This window comes from Dicentrarchus labrax, unplaced genomic scaffold (genome assembly GCF_905237075.1).
Source record: "Dicentrarchus labrax unplaced genomic scaffold, dlabrax2021, whole genome shotgun sequence".
Lineage (NCBI taxonomy): Eukaryota > Metazoa > Chordata > Actinopteri > Moronidae > Dicentrarchus > Dicentrarchus labrax.
The window spans coordinates 9,410,090-9,428,990 of NW_026136720.1; the positions used below are offsets into that span (position 1 = coordinate 9,410,090).

Genomic DNA, 18,901 nt, shown 5'->3' on the forward strand with positions numbered 1-18,901 from the left:
TAAGGTTACAGAGGGCTGTCGTTAATGAATCCTTGTCCTATTCCATCTGAAAGTCTCTTTTACATTTAATAAAACTTTGTTGATTTAGAGAGGCAACCAAATACTTTGGCCCAGGCAGAAGAAGGGACAAGCAAATATTGATATGTTGAAAAAAGGAATGCAGTAGGAACAAAACCCTAAAGAAGGATTTTGCCCATTAAGCATAAGGTTATCATGGTTATAAGTGAGAGTCAAATTTTGTCTAGCTTGCCCTTTCTCTAATATCCGGTTCTACTCAGTCACGTTTTAAAGTCTATTACACACATTACCTGCCTTTGCACAGCCATACAAGTAATATTCCACTGACATGCAGAAATAAGGGAAATTGTGTCAAAAAGAGGAAAAAATAACCTTTAAACACTCTAAAACAAAGATTCCATCATGTTTGTGGAATGCTGTGGTTAGCAATATGGAAACAGACTGAGTCCAGAATCCAGTGGTTAGAAAAAAAATAAATAAAAGAAAAAAGCTCGTCTGAGAAAGAGGAAAAACTTGGGAGGGGGTAAGGGGAGCCTCTGGAATTACACACCAAAACCCCCTTAGACACGCACACACATGCATGCTCAGAGACACATACTGAGACACTCAGACACATACACACACCACACACATACACTTCTTCCATCTTCCCTACTGCGCAGCTAACCACATTGGGTTAAGGGTGGGGTTAGGGGTGGTGGAGGTAAAGAGGCACGAGTATAACAAGCCTCCTTCAGTACTGCACTCACTGTTTCATTTGAAGTGCTCAAACTTTGGTTTCTCCGTCATCTTTCAAATATTCTGAAGGCTTCTTACACAACGTCACCAGTACAGAGGCAGACAGATGACTCATTAATTATGATCTGTAAATCATCAGTGGAGAAATTAAGTTTGTAAACTACTGACAGACCGCTACTGTTCACACTTCCAGAGCTTCTGTATTAATAACTTTGTGGTGGTATAGTTGTGAAAGCATGCTGGGCTCTCCTTACATCGCTGACATATCTCTCCTCCTAGTCTGCCTTTCAATGGACATACGCGCACAGATCTTAAAAGGCGAATTACTTGCATAATGGATGTTTCCAAAAATACAGAAGAGTAGGCAGGCACGCTCACCGAGGTTTTGGCGGTGTGCCCCAGTATGGGCCTGGGCCAGCCATTCTCACTGCACATTCCCTCCACTGGACCAGTCACGCTGGGAGAGGTGTGAGGAGAGCAGTCAGACAGCTTTTATTCTGCCACCTGATCCTCCCCCCTGCATCCCTCTGATTACAAAGCCTACTGGAATACATAGCACACACTGAATGTGGCCCCTTCACTTCTTAGTAGTATTTGCCCACTCTGGCTTTCTCTACTACTTTTGTCAAGATTATTCTTCCTCCTCTCCATCACCTCTGATCCCATCACCCCTCATCTTCATCTGTCTTCTCCCTCTCAGTGGTCTTTGAGACGACCGTGTGGTGATATTTCAGTGAGCAAGCATCTGGAAAAGCTGAACAAGTTGGGAAATTCCTGCTAATGCCAGTTATTGATTTACATTATTATAAAGGGAGCCATTGTTTGTAGAAGTGGATTGCTCGGCCTGCTGCTGTCCTTCTCTTGGCCCTAATAATGCTTTGTGTCTCTGGAGAGTCATTGTCTTCAGGATGTAACTGTTTTGTGTGGTATCTTACGCAAATGTTAAATTGCTGCAAGATCGCCTATCTCTGTAGCTATGGTCTGCTTTTACCATTTCTTTAGCCACCTCTGGGTACTCTCCTGTTACAGAACACACATCAACAGAAATGTTGAATAGCTCAGAAGAAATAGACGCTGAGCTGTAGTCTTTTAAGTTAACTGACTGAGAGATATGGAGCTTATTGGGGACTTTGGCCTCTCGGAAAATAGAAATTGCAAAAGTTATTACGAACTTATGGCACTGATGTGATGAGTCTACAGAGGTTTTTACAGTGCTACCAGCATATTTTCACTCAAGCCAACACCACATACATCCTGCACCAAAATGACAGGGAAAAGACTTTCAGGAAATCGAGTTTCATTCAAGCACCTTTTACCCATTCCCTCAACTCTGAGAGAAACCAATATATGCCCTTGTGTAAGTAATGAAAAAGTTTTGCAGTAAAGCAGTTTTGTTCTACAGTAGTTATGTACTCGCACACACAAAAACACACATGCACCTATACCACAAACACACCAGTTCTTCAACACTCAGCAGTCTCAAGCATCAGGGTGGTGTTGTGGTGAAGCCATATGGGGCGCTGCTGCTTGAGAAACTTGGTGATTTGACAGGAGGCCTAAAGAACACACACACACACTCACACAGCCTTAATTGACTTGTAAAACTCCACTAAAACACACTTTTATGGAACAAATTTTAGACCAGTCACACAGGATTTGATATCAACTTGTGCCCAGCTTGCAATTTTGCCACCACAACACTGTCTTTATACGCAGTCCAAGAGCAATTTATACTTTTCAAGATAAAACTGAATAAACCGTACCAAAGACGCCACCAAATTGGCATATTGATATGCGTAAAGTCTGCGTGTGAAGTAATTCTGGCTTGTGTGGAGGAGATTGGTGTAAGAGAAGAGTTATTGAGCTTTCTCAGTGCTGTAGGGGAAGTAGACAAGGCATTTGTAAGGATATAAATGACCCCCTTACTCTTTATAAACTGACAGCTCAGGCTTTGGTGCTACTTCTATAAGGCCCCTGTGATCCTCATACAGCTCTTTTTGTTGCTGGAGGCATTCATCCTCAGCCCCAAACCTCAATGGTCGGTCTGGGCAAATACAATTGGGACTATGATGTATGATTGTTACTGTTGACTCTGCAGAGCTGGATCAAGCACTTCCTGGTGGAAATGCTGGCAGGGCCATTCACACCAGGTTCCCCAACCGGCGGCTGAGGTAGCTGCAGACACTTCGGCTTTCAGATTCTGTGGAGCTGTAGAGAGGATGTGATTTTTCACAACCAGCCTAAACTCAGCCAGGTTGCAGCCTCAAGCCTCCCTCCCAACCTGCTAAATACCTCTGGGAGGTTTACCCGAGGATGAGACAAGGAAACACTTGGCAGAGAGTGATCCCTCTGTGTAAAAGTGGAGGGTCACTCACTAATCCATTTGCCATGTGGTATCTGGACACACCGGCTACTGCTCTGTGGATATAAAAATAGCCCTCAAGATACATTGCTATAGGCAAGGCTATCTTATCTGATTTTTGCATCCCCAGGTCCTGTCCTCCTCTCTCTGCCTGTGACAGGGCCTTGACTTTATACATTGAATAAATTTGCCCTTTGGGACCACATGTCTGCCGCAGGGGCCCCAAAGCCTCTTCAATCTACTCCTCTGGGGCTGTTAGCTCTCATTTACATTGCTAAGTAGTCAACACACCATGCTGCATTTAGAGGTATACAATTAATAAGGCAACAAGACATGTCATGCTTTAATTGTGAAGAGTATTATGATTTATCATGACTGTAAGTGGTTTGGTTATTTTACCATGGTTCACAAAGAATTCATTTGTGTGCGGTCTGTCATCATCTTCCTGATAATCAGCACTAATGTATGTCAAACAATCTTATCAGATCAGATAGGATCACTATGAAAGGAATCTAGGTGTGTTGCAGAACAAAAAAATCTATATAGAGCTTTCACCGTTGAGCAAACTGCTCTAAAAAAATATGACTGTCATTCATGGCTTGTTTGACTTTGTGCTTAAGCAACAAAAACAAAGAAAAGTTGTATTTGGTTGAATAGTCTGAATTCAAAAATGCATTACTGTAAGCTAGCTGATAAATGATAAGCCCCTGGACTTGTAGAGAGGCATTTAGGATGGAAACATCTGATGCTGATCTTAAAATGACCCTGAGAGGGCAGAACGACAGAATCTCCTGAGAGATTTATGAGCATGGAGTTTTGGTGGACATTTTCACTTCATCTTTGCAAAGGGGATATGCTTCTTCAAGATGAAATTGAATTGTTTTTTTTGTACACTAATTTAAGATGTCAGAATTATCAATGCACTGCACTCTGAGGGTGAATGTGGACATATAGTTTTATTATTTTGGCTGCTTGTCCCTCACTGGTTTAAAATGTATGGTGCAGAGAAGCGATGCATCCTGCTGTAGGTGTGTTTAATCTGATGGGTCAGTCGTCACCTGATTCCCAATGCAAAGCTCACATGTGCCACATTCATACAGGAATACTGCAATGTAATTGCACTGTTTTTACTCACGCCTTCCTGGTTAAGACCCTACTAAGAAAAACCTTAAGAGCAACCCCTAAAACTGCCAGGAATTGGTCTTGCTCAAGGACACTTCAGCAGGGTGGATGGTAGTCAGAACAGAGACTTGAACCCAAATCCTCTGGGTAAATGGTAGTCTCTGGGATCTCTATGCCACCCCCAACATTGGCTTTGGTAATAGCCAGGGGAAGCAGACAAGGAGGTGGGATGGAAGTTTGGTTACGAGGCCTAGAAATTACATTTTGGTGCTAACTCCAAGTTTCATCTGGTCTGACCTCAAAAGAAGCAGAGGCAGTGAATGGCCAAAGTAAACTGGGACCTGAGAAGCTGTGTCTGGGATGCCTGAGGAAAGGCAACAAACGTCAGTGTGCCCACAGTTCTCACTGTCTAATGGCTGACTGACTAATCCCTGATATTCCTCCATGATCTAAACCTGCAGCACTCTGTAGCAAAAGAACACTGTGGCATTGTGTCCTTGCTCTTAAGGAGTCTGTGATTCATTTACTGGCAGTGCTTTTTGGATCCATGTACTGTATTTTTCTCATCCTCAGTACTGTAGTTTGCTTCATCATTTCAAGACCAAATGGGTTTCTTTGTGTGATTGTTTATGTAGAGGATATTGAATGTGACGCTTATACAGCCATCAATCTACTGTTGTAAAGCAGGAATCAAACACTCAGATGAAACTGTATTTACTTGTTTAAAATGTATTTTTTTGTTGTGAAGAATAAAGAATTTAACTGTTAGTAGTATCTCCAAGACTTGGAGTACTGGAGTTTGGCAGTGTTTTGAAATTCCCTATTGATTACACTGGTTCTTTGTGTAGCACCACGGTGAAATGCTGCAATAGTGCTCTCTGCTGGCAGAAACTAGGAATATTGCAATTGTACTTACTCTCACACATGAAAATAGATTTCTTAATTGTTTACATAAAAAAACACCTTTTAATAACTTTATTTGTTTCATGTGCAGATTTCTCACATTCCTATTTTCCATTCTAATACCTGGATAAAAGAATGATAAATACGTTGTTTTAAAGAAATAATTCTTTCATGAATGGTGTTTAGTGCTTTGCTTTCACGTATGGATAATATTGCCAGATTTTATTTTTAAAAAATCACATAATATGGTCACAAACATAATTACTTTTTAATTAAACGGTAAAAGCTTGTCATCTGATCCTCTCTGTTCTCTTTTCTCTACAGATTGTGCTTTGGTGCTAGAACAGAGGTTCACAATGAAAGTGAAGAGATGAACCTGCAACAAGCAGCCCTGCCCCTGCAGTTCCTGCCACTGGACGTTTACTGATTCATACTACCCAGAAGACGATGCCCCTGCCTCCCAGATAGCACTTCTGAGGACCAGGCCTTCACAGCACGTATTGTGCACCATGGCAGGAGAGACTCAGCGAATGCATGCTGTCAAAGAGCTGGACACTGAGTCCAAACTGCAGGATGAGGGGACGGCACTGGAACAGCAGAGTGACAAAACTACAAAGGAGTCTTCAGAGCACTTTTCAAGCACAGGCACTGATGCCAGAGCCAGCAGCAGAGGGCCCAAAGTTGAAAAACTAGAGAAGGAGAGGGACTGTCCTCAGCAGCGTGAGGCTGTCATACGGCCACAGCAGGCAGGGAAGATTGACTTCAGGTCACTGCAGAACCAATCAAAATTTGCCACTGACAGGACTTGGTCAACTGGCAAAGGCAGCCCCCAGTCCCCAAGTGGAAAGGGCCGCAGCCGAGAGAAGGGGAAGCGGTCAGGAAAGTCAGAGCGTGGCAACCCGCAGCAGCTGTACAGACTTAGCATTACAAATCCACGCTCCAATCCGACCATTGGTATTGCCTACCCACAGCAGAAGATTTCGCCACCCAAGAAGTTGGAGACCAGTCGTGGCCCAGTTTCGGGCAGCTACAGATTCCACGTTCCCAGTATACCAGAGAGAGAGGCCGAACTACAGCAAGAAGAGCTCAACTATAGCCGCTGCTTCCAGAAGGCCTCCTCTAACCTTACCTCCCCAAGCTATACCTCACAGGCACTGGTTTCCTCAAGTGGAACATCATCCCACCCACATCAACCCCTGTCACAGCAGCAGCAGCCTGCCTCAATGGAGAACAACAACACACAGCCCAGCAGCCAGCTAATCCTGGCTGATTTTCAGCTGAGTGGATCTAATACATGGCAGTCTCCTGAAAGGACTTTTAATGGTGCTAACTATGTGGTTTCATCACAAAAATCCACTGCCCTCACAGAAGCTAATAAGGCAAATGCCTTTGTGCCTGGTCCATTTCAATATGGATATCATTTTCTGGAAGAATCAACCTCTGACTCTTTTCCCTGTGAACAGAACCCACAATCCCAAGACTTTACAGACTCCTCTCTAGGTTCTGTTCATGTGACCCACAACTCTTTTTCCTTTACGCCTGGAGAGGGGCAAAACCTTGCCCAGAACAGTAGTCAGTTCAGTAATGAACAGCAGCCAGAGAATAGAAGCTCTTATCCTCAACCCTCACAGTCACAGTTTGTTCAAGGGGTAGCATCCTCCATCCAGTGTCCAAGGAATCTGAGTGAGGACTCAGCTAGCAGTGACAGCTCTGGCTCCAGCTCACAGCAGTCAGAGCAGGGGAAGAGTGCCATGCCTGAGAGTACAGACATTATTGGACAGGCAGACAGTAGGGATGCAGCCATCACCTCGGGGAGTAAGAGGAACTGTCACCCCAAAGACACAGCTGCCAGCCAAAGAACACTCATTCAAGGAAGTGTGCACAATGCAAGGAATATTTCACAAGGTCCAGGCTCCCAAATGCACTTTCCCAGCAAAACATTTAACAATGCTCCAGTCAGTAACGTTCACACAGGCTCAATGCCCTTTGATAAAAGCATCAATAATAAGGTTCTAAATAGGTTACCACACTCATGGGAGGGGCCCAATAAAGCATTTTCACCAGCTGATCAAAACACAATTCAGTATTCTGATATGAATGAGAAGTTTCATTTTCAGAACCAGCCAGCACTTGACCAAAGGCCAAATTCATCTAAAAATAGCAGAATGCCCTGGCAGCAGATACGGCCAACCTCTGCCATGCCGAACCAAAACAGAATCGAGTTATCTAGGCAAAAAAGCAGTCAAAAATTGTCTTACATGGTGTCCCCCTCTGACTGGCAGGATGATAGCAAGTCACACAAACATAGCTCCCTGAAAGCCCCCAGCTCATTTCAGAACAATAGAACTAGTGATGGGTTTTCAACCCAAATACAAGAGACTCTAAAACATAGCAGTAATACAGTCTCAACTTTTAAAGTAGAGATGAGCCACGCACAAGTATGTGAATCCAAAAATAAGGCAGTATATTTTGGACTCAATCAGTCTCTTCCACCAGCATCATCAAGAAACTTTAGCTACCCTCCATTACAGGTCCCACCTATGGGACTTATGATGGTGTCACCTTATGAATCTCCTTTGCCCTCACCAGTTCATAACCCTGCATCTAGCAGTACGTGCTCTTCCCTCTCCCCAGCATCCACCAGTCCTGTTAACATCAGTTCAGAGGACAGTCAAATGTCAAAGTCTGCAAACCCTCACCCATTTTATCACCAGCCCCAAGCCAAAACACAGTTACCATCAGATCACCTGAGCTCTCATTCTCACCAGTTTCATTCTGATGCTCCACGAAACCTTCCTTATGCACAAGACAGAGCCAAAGATGACATGATGAGCTACCTGCAAAACAACACACATCCAAAGTCTACTATAGATGGGAACAAAGGTTACATGGACAGTTTTGGGGTAGAGCATCACCAGCCTCCACCACCGTATTCTGCACATCAGCTGTTAGCGACCTCGTTAGCAGAAAATCTTGACCAGCTAGATGTGCTCCTGACATGCAAGCAGTGTGATCAGAATTTCAACAACCTGGCTTCATTTTTAGGCCATAAGCAATACTGTGCTCAACATACGTTTGCACAAAATGACCTCAAAGACATATCAAAGATGGAGGACAGCCAAAAGTTTCATGCAGAACAAGCAAAAGCAGCACCATCTGTGTCAAATGTTTCGATGATAAGGTGCCCATATGACCTATCTCTGTTGGGCCTCAATAAAAATGGAGAACTGATATCTGACATCGAAACAAAAGGAGACAATAAGGATGATCCAATGAAACTCAACTTGTTCTCTGGTTCTGGTAACCTCCCTGTCCCTCTCCCTGAGCTGGAAATGGAGGATGCCAAATTAGACAGCCTAATCACAGAAGCCTTGAATGGACTGGGATATCAATCCGACAACGCAGAGATAGACAGTAGCTTTATCGATGCATTTGCTGATGATGACCTCACCACTGTTAAAGCAACATCAAACAAACAATGTCTGAAAACCAAAGAATCCCTGGTATTTGAGAGCAAAACTAAACAAGCAGCAGATGATGAAAGGTCTTTCACACAGGGAAAGTATTTTTATGACTCTGATGTTGAGAGCCCTAAGACAGATAAACAGTACACAGAAAGCAAACTTGAGAAAATATCTCTGAATTTGGAACAGGATGAGAAAATTAACATAAAAAAAGAAGTCTCTCATAAAAATTCAAGAATTGCCTCAAGGGAAAAGATGGGGGAACAAGACAACAAAGTGAAAGAGGCAAGAAAACTATGCAAGAGTGAGGACGAAAACACAAGTACACAAAGGTTTCTCTTATCCAGTAAGTTTTCTGAGCGTTGTGGTGTTAAAAGCTTTCAGGACACCTCTGCACTTCGAGGGTCAACGGCCTCCACATCTCCAACCTCAAGAACTGCAGTGAAAGAGGGCAAGAGGAAAAGCACTGGAGGGGGCACCTGGAGTAAAGAACTTATTCACAAAATAGTTCAGCAGAAAAATAAGCTCCATAAGCTCCATGTGAAAGGTACCAAAAACCTCCAGTTTTCCTTAGTGATGGAGAGACTGACTCCCACTGTACAGAACCCTGCATTTGGAGAATACGACTATGTCTCAGACTCAGATGATGAATGTGAGCCCGTAAAGATAGCAAGCCAAGGCCGGCTGAATCAAAGCAGCCGGTGTAAATACACATACACTAAAGAGTGCAAATGGCGAGCAAGGAGTGAGAGGGACCAGGCAGCATGGAGACATGAGTCGAAGGAATGTTTTGAGGTTAAAAAAAGCGAGGAGGTCTCTCTCTCGCCTGAGAAACATGGTTCTCACCAGAGACTCAGACGGAGGGGTAGCAGGTCATCCACAAGCAGTGAACTCAGCACATCTGTGAGTATTTCAAGTGACAGTATCAACAGCCCCAAAAGCACTGACCGCACTGACTCAGACTGTGAGAAGAAGACAGACATCAAAAAGAAAGAGTCTCCAGAGCAGAAAACCTATGAAAGGTCCTCCCCGCAGAAGTTATGTAAAGAGTCCAGCACACTAGCCCTGACATTCACCAAATCTATCAAGAAGTATAATACTGACAAAGCCATTCTTTCTGATAACAAAGATAGTACAGATGAGCCAAAGAAGTATCATTCAAATCCAGAAGTTGTTGATCCAGTGTCATTCTCACAAAAAGCAAAAAGCTTTAAAAACTTTGAAAAAAGCAGAAGCTCTTATACAAAATCAAGAGGGAAGCTTGTGTCTCCCAGAAAAGAAACTGGCACAACAGTCAGTTCAGACAGAAACACCCTACAGAGAACAGACAATCTGTGTCCCAAAGAAGAACCAACACAGTGTAGCAGTCCAGATAACAAGCTACCAGAGTTTAATTCACACTCTCCCACCATCAACAAAGAAAATGATTTCAACATTGACAGAAGCACAAAGTGCAAAAGAAGGGAGGGGCCCCAAGCCACACAACCAGAACTATCAGACAGTACCACATTTGAAAAACAGAGTGACAGTGTCTGCATGGTGAAAGAGCCTATTACTTTAGTCAATGACCTAGACACACACAAGCCTGCTTCTCTCTGCACCTCTTTGATGGATGAGGTGTGCCTATCTCCAACTGAAAGCCAGGGCCAGTTGATACAAAAAGATGCACTTCAACTCATGCCCTACCCCCTGGATCAGGAACAGGGGCTTATGAAATCCCCACTTTCATTTGACACCTCGTCAATGTTTGGGGATCTCACAGGATTCGACAGTTTCCATTCAATAGAGAATACAACTGATAAAAAGGAAGAGTTTGTGTCATCCTTCTCTCCCTTTCTGGAACAAAGAGACTGGAACCTTATAGTTAGCCCTGTGCTACCAGATGAGATATCTCAGTACAAAGGCAACTCTGAAAAATCTAATGAAAAGAAACCAGATTACAATCAAGTTCCTTTGTCTCTGCCAGAAAAAATAATTGACTACAGTGCAAATCTCAACAGCTGTGCATCAGAGGATGAGCTTGAGATAAAAAGAATAGTGAATGAGCTTGAAAACCAGCTGCAGACAACCAAGATGGAAACCCCACCCTTACTAGCTCAGGATGTCCCCAAGCAGCTGCAAATGAGCAAATTTTCACCTTTACGTCTGACTGATGAGTCAGGAACTGAAAGCAATGGTCTGGATATTAGGTGCCCTGGGAAAACAATAGATGTGCCTGTGACCAGTCTGCCCTCAGAGCCTTTCACTGACCCATGGGCCAGTACATTCCAGTTTGAGCTAATGGGTGCACACCACAGTCCCCATACTCCAATTCATAATGAAGCAGGGGCACTTGAACATTTTACTGACAAAGAAAATGATGCACCAAATTTCACCACTGCCTCACATATTGAGCACCCCCAGCTCCACCACAACCAGAAACCAGAGGAGAGAAACACTGAAAAAGAGACTCCTGTAGAAACAAAGGAAGAGATTTTAGAACAGAAGAGATATACAGAAAACCTCATGAGAAGCCTGGAGGTGATTTCAGACTCTATATTCAAAAAAGAACCCATTATATCAGAACACAAGGAGCCGAATGTCACCTCTCTCACAAGTCAACAACATCAAGAAATTGAATGTCAGGCAACTGATGCAGTTGAGAAAGAAGATCACAGTGAAAAGGAAGCAATTACTGGGAAGGAGAATATATTATCACCTCCAAATATCAATGAGCGGAAGGACGATATTGAATTCATTCTGAATGAGTCACAGTCATCTCTCTCTAACAGCACTGACCCCACAGTCGATGGAAACCAGCCAATTTCATCGCAGCCAAGTGAGCCTACAGAAAACAATGATAGCAAGGTTGAGACTAAAGTCACATCAGAGGAGGATGTCACTGAGAATAGTAATTTGATTGAGTCTGCTCACTGCACAAGTGTGGGTACCCATGACCCGCATGTGGTTGAGGAGTCCGGTGGGAATAGCAATGCAGCAGACAGTGTGAATCAGTTATTTGAAAACAGTAGTGACAGTCCAGAACATTCTACCACAGACAGCTACGAGGAAGCAGAGGCAGTGAGGGGAATCACTGGACAATCTGTTAGCTGTCCTTTATCACCAGCTGTACCTGGCACCAGTATAGACATGGGCGAGAAAATTCGGGACGTGATTAAAGCAGCACTCAAAAAACAATCCACTGATAACCATGATCATCCTGGAGACATTCCTATATCAGACGGTGGTGAATTTAAAGTGAAGAACTCAGACAGTATACCTGTTGAAACAGCAGAACAGGATTATTTGAGTAGACTATCTCCTCCTAAAAGCTGCAGCCCTGCTAGGACTTACACTACAAGTCCAACAACTAATGTGTCAGTGGAGATAACCACAGACAATCCCTGCAGCCCAGTACCGGTGGAAACCAATACAGAGAGTACTAGTCACTGCTCACCCACCCGAGAAACCCAGTCTATAGAGGGACAAAGTAATCTGTTGATCCTTAAACAGTCTGATGGCAACATTGACAGTGATTCCTGCAAAGTTACACCATTGGATGACTCATTAAAATGTGAAACAGGTCTTGCCTTTGACACTGTTCAAAAACGAGAGGAGATTTTAAATGTTCAGGACATCAAAGAACATCTTCCTATTGATTTCATGGCAAGTCACCAAAACTCACCGTGCAGACAAGAGGTGGATGAAAGTCACTGTCTTTTTCTACACACTTCCACACCAACCAGTCCTCTTTTGCCGACCTCTCATCAAACACCTATGCAGAAATGGGACATAGAACAGGATTCATGTCTGTCACAAAGCAAATGTAACAATATCTCTATTAACCAAGGCTCAGTTCAAAATATGAAATCCCCCATAAACAAAGAAGCCATGATGGAGTATTCTTTGATAAGCCCACCTCCCCTGGACTTGGGAATGATAGTGTGTAAAATCCCCAGCTCTGAAACCACCATTCCCTCCCCACTCCCAGTGACCAGCACAGCAGAACCACCGGAAGTATCAGATGACCTTGAAAATAGAGATCCAATGTATGATTTCAAGCTCAGCCCTCTCAACTACAACAGCATCTCAGAAGAACCTCCACAACTGAATCAATATGACTACATACCAATTTCACCAGCCAGTAAATCTGAAGAGAATCCAGACATAAAGCAGAGTCCCAGAGATGACTGTGGACCATGTGACCTGAGCGTTAACCCTGCACTGATTTTTAACAAAACTGAAACAGACACAGACACAGCGGTATCACTGAACTCAAACTGTGCAGCTGAACTGAATTTATCAGATGAAGCACTGGTTCTGCAGCAGAGTATGAAATTCACATGTTTTTCATTGGCACTCCCACCTGAAAACAAAAGCAAAGATTCCTCAGCTGGTAATGTAAAGACAGACTTGGAGGTTTGTTGTGATGCGGTTGGACCTGTTGAGAATGTGCACATTCATGCGGACCTGCTGATAAAAGTCGATTCACAGAATTCTGATTCTCACAAGGCTTCTGCTGAAGACCGTACACTTATCAAGAAAAAGATTTCAGATGGTCCGCCCACTCCTAAGCCACTCATCATCTGTGAAAATGAACAAATGCCTCTTCCACCAGACCCATCAGAGAAGCAACCAACAATAGAGACTGGCCAGTGTTCAACAACGCACCACATACAGAAAGAAATATCACAAAAAAAGACACAGAACAATGCTCAACAGGGGAAAGTGCTCTGTGAAATCTGCCTCATGTGTTTCAGGACTGTACCAGGGTTAAAGAGACATAAGGCCATGAAACATTTGGTCAAAACCGAAAAACAGATTGGCCCACAGAGCACAACATCAAGCCATCAGGGGACTATGCTTATTTATGAAGCATCACAAACCACAGAAAAAGAACATAAAGATGATTCACAGACCTGTTACCCAACAAAAATAGACGGTCTGCCTGAGACAAGTAGCACTTTTATATCTAAAGCAGCAGAGACTGAGTCAGTCCTAGAGGAAATGGCAACTGAGACAAGTACAGTGGCACTGGATGAAATAGGCCATCAAAACCCTCTGCTGCCAACAAAAGCAAAGAAGAACTACAAAGCTCGAAAGAACAAAAACAGTGAGGTAAACATAAAACCTGACCCTTTCTCTGATGAGCTTCTGAATATATTAAAAACAGACATTCTTCAAGCTATAACTCCTGAATTCAAAAGCAGTGGACTACAAGAGAAACGCAAATCTCCTGAGGACCAGGTGAAAATCAATGATAGGACTGTTACTGGAACAGAGAAATTCCCTCACCATGTTACTTCAGAGTCTGGCTTTGACAGTACACCCCGATCTCCAACAAAAGAGACAAATGTGCTTAGCGAAACTGTGGAACTAAATCAAACCACTGATACGGAAGAAATGAAACGTACAAGCATGACAGAGATGGCAAATGGGGAATGTACAGATAATAATGTAGAAAGTGCTATATCTGTACACGAGGATATAATCAGAGAATGTGATGAATCCAGAAAAACTCTGTGTGCTGTGGAAGAGATGTGTGAACAGAAAGGGTCAGAAGAGAGCCTTGCCCAAGAGATTCTCAGAAAAGTGGCAGTCGAGATAAAATGTGAGAAAAACAGTGGCCCTTCAGATGAGCTACCTTCTCTCTCCTGTTTGAATTCTTCCACTCTCAGTCCTCCCGGCTTAAGCCCCGAGCTGAAGGCCTTACTTGACGATGACACTACATTCTCACAGCTGTTCCCCAGAGATGAGGAGGCAAAAAGGAAAAAGTGCCCGAGGGTGTACAGCAAAAGAAATAAAAGACAGAAACTATCACCCGATTCAAATGTGATTCAGGACTACCCTCCTTCAGAAACCTTCATGCAAAATAAAGATCAGTACATAGAAAACCAAGAAGAGCAGGCATTCACTGACAATCAGGCTAACCGCTGTGAATATGAGACAATATCTATTGATGATGCCATCATGTTGAATATGTGCCACAACAGTACATTAAAGGCTGATGCCAAGCCATTGTCAGATATTAAACAAAGTGATCAGCAGGTTGTTCATGAGAATATTAAAGAGCTTGGCAACAGCCTCCTGAATCCACTCGAGAGCACCATTGATAAATCCACAATTGAAGGGAGTTGCTCCAGTGACTTTAATGGCTTTGATGTAGGCTCAACAGTGACCTCTGACCCCAGCACCTATAAAGAAGAAGTACCGACACCACCCTGCCCTCTGCCCATGCCCTCTGCCCCCTATACTGTAGAGCCATGTGTCACAGAGAGTGTCCAAACCTTCCACAGCATTGACATCCAAAACATCAACACCACATTTCAACTTCCTGAGATTCAGTTCTTTGACTCTAATAAAGATATCTCAGTGGCTCCTCCTATTACAACTGTTGACGTGGAGAACAGAGACGATGAAAAGTCTAAGAAAGTAATGGAGCGGCGAGGCAGGAAACGGCCAGATGGTCGAATAAAGGTTAAAGATAAGCAGTACAAGTGCAAAGTGTGCTTCACTTGGTTCCTCACCCTAGGTGAACTAAACTTTCACAAACTTTCCCACAACCCTTCTCCCCCTCCGACCTGCTACATGTGTGTCCAGCGGAAGTTTAGTTCAAGGGAGCAGCTGAGAGACCATCTGAGGGAGAAACATGCCAAGAACAAGACAGGTATCTGGACCTGTGGAATGTGCTTGAAGGAGATATCAGATGTGTGGATGTACAATGAACATTTACGAGAACACGCCACCCAGTTTGCCCGGAGGGGTCAGACACAAGGCTCCATGTTAAGCATTCCAGGCTGCTTCATGCAGGAGACTGCTGTGAAGAACTTTATCACCTCCATCATGCAGCATCGACCCAGCAAAACCAACAGAGAATCCAGCAAAGCCACTAAAGAACAGGAAAAAGCTGTTGCTGCAGACAGCACTGTGGAAGAGGGGAAAACCTCAGAGGGGGCTGAGCCAAAGGTTTCCAGAACTAAAAGCAGCAGTGGAGCAGGTAGCAAGCAGAGCACATTAACCCCACTTGAAGTCCTCCACAAAACAGAAACACCAAAAAGTGTGGAGATGCATCCCAACTGCAAAGACCCCTCAAGAGACTGCCATCACTGTGGGAAACAATTCCCCAAACCATTCAAACTCCAGAGACATTTAGTGGTTCACAATTTGGAAAAGATTTTCCTGTGTCATAAATGCCCTGTCTCTTATCAGGAGGCCCAGGAGCTTAAAAGTCATCTGAAGAGAGCACACGAGGAGGTGGATGAGCTGGATTCAAAACACACCACCCTCTACACCTGTGAGCTCTGTGCTGATGTCATGCATGTGATCAAAAAATCCTTCATCTGCAGCACCTGTAACTATACCTTCTCTAAGAAGGAACAGTTTGATCGTCACATGGAAAAGCACCTGTCAGGGGGTAACAAAATTTTCAAATTCCGAGGTGTTCTCAGACCTGTCAAAGCAGCAGTGTCCAAAGAAGATGAATGTGATTCGCCTGCAGGTAAGAAGAGGAGAATTCTCTCTGACAGTCTGCAAGAAAATAGTTCAGACAGCGGCATCGCCAGCGTAAGCTCACTGCACTTAAGTCAAAACTCTGAAACACAGTCTTCAAAACCATCTGTGTCCACAGCAGATGACTCCACACAGACCATCACAAATGAATACCACAGTAGCACAAACAATACAAATGTGAAGACTGAGGACATTGCTGAGGACTACTCTGAACTACTTGTAGAGCTGGAGAAATGTATTCATATGGGCCCTTCAGAGCCTGCTACACCCAAGAAAGAGGAAATTGACTCAACCACCTCACCTATTTTTGATAAAGAGGGTAATGGAAAATCGATTACTGAACCATGTGATGTGAAAGAGGAAAATGAGTCAGTCTGCATTAGAGCAGGGACAACCTCATGGTCGGCTTCTAAAGAGAGTAGTTGTGCTGGGGAGGATATTGTTAAAGCGAAGGAAGGCTCTGTTGAAGGTGACACAGCTGAGACTGAAGAAAAAACAGATTCATTTCCACCTAGTGAGGACTCTTTTGTCAGCTCAAGAGAAAATCTAATAATTTCAAAGACATCTGAGTCAGCAAAGCATGAATTAGCTGCTAATGTGATGGTCCAACAGAGGGATGATGAGCAGTGGCATCACACGCCGAAAGCTTCAAATAATGACAGCAAACAGCCGACATTATCTCACTGTGCTGAACAGGAAAGTAGCAGCCAGATGAAAGACAAAGTTGCTTCAGTCAAAACAGCTGACAACACTAAAAACAGCTCTACCAATGGCAGTACGAAGGCTACAGAATCCACACCAGTCCTCCTCTCCAAAGTTTCACTCAATGCTTCAGCCTCAAGTGAGGACAAAGAATATGTGAGACCACAGAAGAAAAGGAAAGACATGAAATCGCCCCACAGCCTGCAAAGGGTTTCCTTACCAGCCACACAAGAGAACTTTGGTGTTGACTCAAGGGCTAAAAAGAAGTTTCGCCCCAGCAAGTGTACAAATCCCTCTCTGCAAAGAAAGCCAGATGGACCCAACGACTACCTTGTGCTGTCCTCAGTACGGGACGATGTCGTTACCAACAAAATCGTTTCCAAGTGCAAGACTTCAAACATAGGTTTGCAGTCAAAAAGAAGCTTGCTTGATAGCTGTACACAAAAGAAAGCTGAGATTGTGACTCCTCTTAATGGGGATTACAAAGCCAAAAAGGGACCTCTGGGGCGGCCTTTGCATCCCCCTATTTCTAAAGTGTCTTCAGTTCCCATGAACAATTCTTTGAATAAATCTAGGCCAAAGATGGGGGTTAGGTCAATGGAGAGCCATTCCTACCGGACAGCTGAGTCACAGAACCACCTTCTTAGCCAGCTGTTTGGCCAAAAACTGACAAGCTTTAAGATTCCTTTAAGGAAGGACACATCAGAATCTATTAACTGAGTGGGGTGTGATGTATCTGTGAATAAGGGATTGTAAATTTCACAGTTATAAATGTTTAAGATAATTCATTATGGTGAATGAGATTGCACAGCTTTTTTCTGTGAAATGCTATCTTAAAATACTTACGTAGTCACTTTATCTTCTTTGTACATGTGTTTTTATTACACAAATGTGAGGACGAACAGCAGATATGAATTTTGGGTCAAAAATGATGCTAGTTGGGAAAATCATTGAACTCTTTTTCTATTTTTCTTTCGTTGGATATTATCCGTTTCAGAGATTCTATGTAATTTAGCTAAAGGAAAGAAAAAAAGAATACTTGAAAATATAGTAAGATTTTCTTCTAAGAAATGCATGTTCATTTTGCATTCATAACATGATCTTATCCATCAGTCTTTCTGCAAAAAGACCAAATGAAATCATAACTGACCTGGACTATTGTCTGTGCACCTTTCATACATGCTTCCAACATATTCTTTTTGTATTATTTTTTAACTTTACTGTACTGCATTGACATTCATCATATTAGCCTCTTGTATAAATATTTCCTGGTGCTACATGTGTTTTATTGTAATGTGAATGCCAATGTCCTCGGAAGGGAACACGAGATCTGTAGCAGTTACAGTACATTCAATCAACTGTTTTTACCTTGTTCTCTGTAGTTTATTAAAGATACTGTGTAAACCATCCAAGTACTTCATATGTAGGCTGACAGAAGATTAGGAAAGCTTCCATTGAATAAACTCAGGTGCATCCAAGGACATCACAGTCCCAAGACCTGTATTCGGAGTTTTTCCCATGCACTGATAATACCACACACAAATCAAAAACTCAATCATCTGTGTCTGTAATTCCAATTGTTTAATTATGAATAGTACTAGGACAACAAAGGTGCTTTATCTTGTTTATACTGTATGTATCTTACATTGTATAATATTGTAGGTAGATTATTGTTTGGTGTAATGCTTCATGTCAAAGTTTTATTTTAATAATGTGCAAAAGAATCAGAGTGAGAAGAAAGGGAAATGCTGTGCCTCTCTGCAAGTTGTAAAGTGGTTCACTAAGTGCCTCTTTTACAGTTGGTTATTAAAGATCTGTATTGGTCTCTCCTTGCTCTTTTCTTCCTTTGTTCATGACATGTTTTGCAAATGTTCCAACTTCCATCCCTGCGGACTGCAGCTGTCACCACATGCATCAAACACTGCAAGCAGTGGAAGCTGCTTGTGCCTGGAGGCAAAAACAGGTGCACACACAACAAAGTCTGACTTCATTTTTTTGTCTTCAGATCAGCACTTCAGTGAGCACACTCATCATATGAAAGATGAGCATAAATGTATCTTTACTACAGGGAAACATTCAACAGAAGACAGGAAACATTTATCCA

At 43.1% G+C, this 18,901-nt stretch overlaps 1 protein-coding gene across 4 annotated transcripts in view; it reads left to right on the forward strand.

Moving 5' to 3' along the window:
* The window catches only part of LOC127353510 (zinc finger protein 469), a 184,827-nt gene extending 166,201 nt beyond the window's left edge, over positions 1 to 18,626 (forward strand). For all 4 annotated transcript variants that reach the window (XM_051382764.1, XM_051382763.1, XM_051382766.1 and 1 more), the window contains one exon: positions 5,468 to 18,626. In XM_051382764.1, coding sequence (XP_051238724.1) covers positions 5,653 to 17,517 — 11,865 coding nt within the window. In that variant the 5' untranslated portion in view covers positions 5,468 to 5,652 and the 3' untranslated portion in view covers positions 17,518 to 18,626. The remainder of the gene's footprint in view (positions 1 to 5,467) is intronic.
* Positions 18,627 to 18,901: the final 275 nt, after the last annotated feature.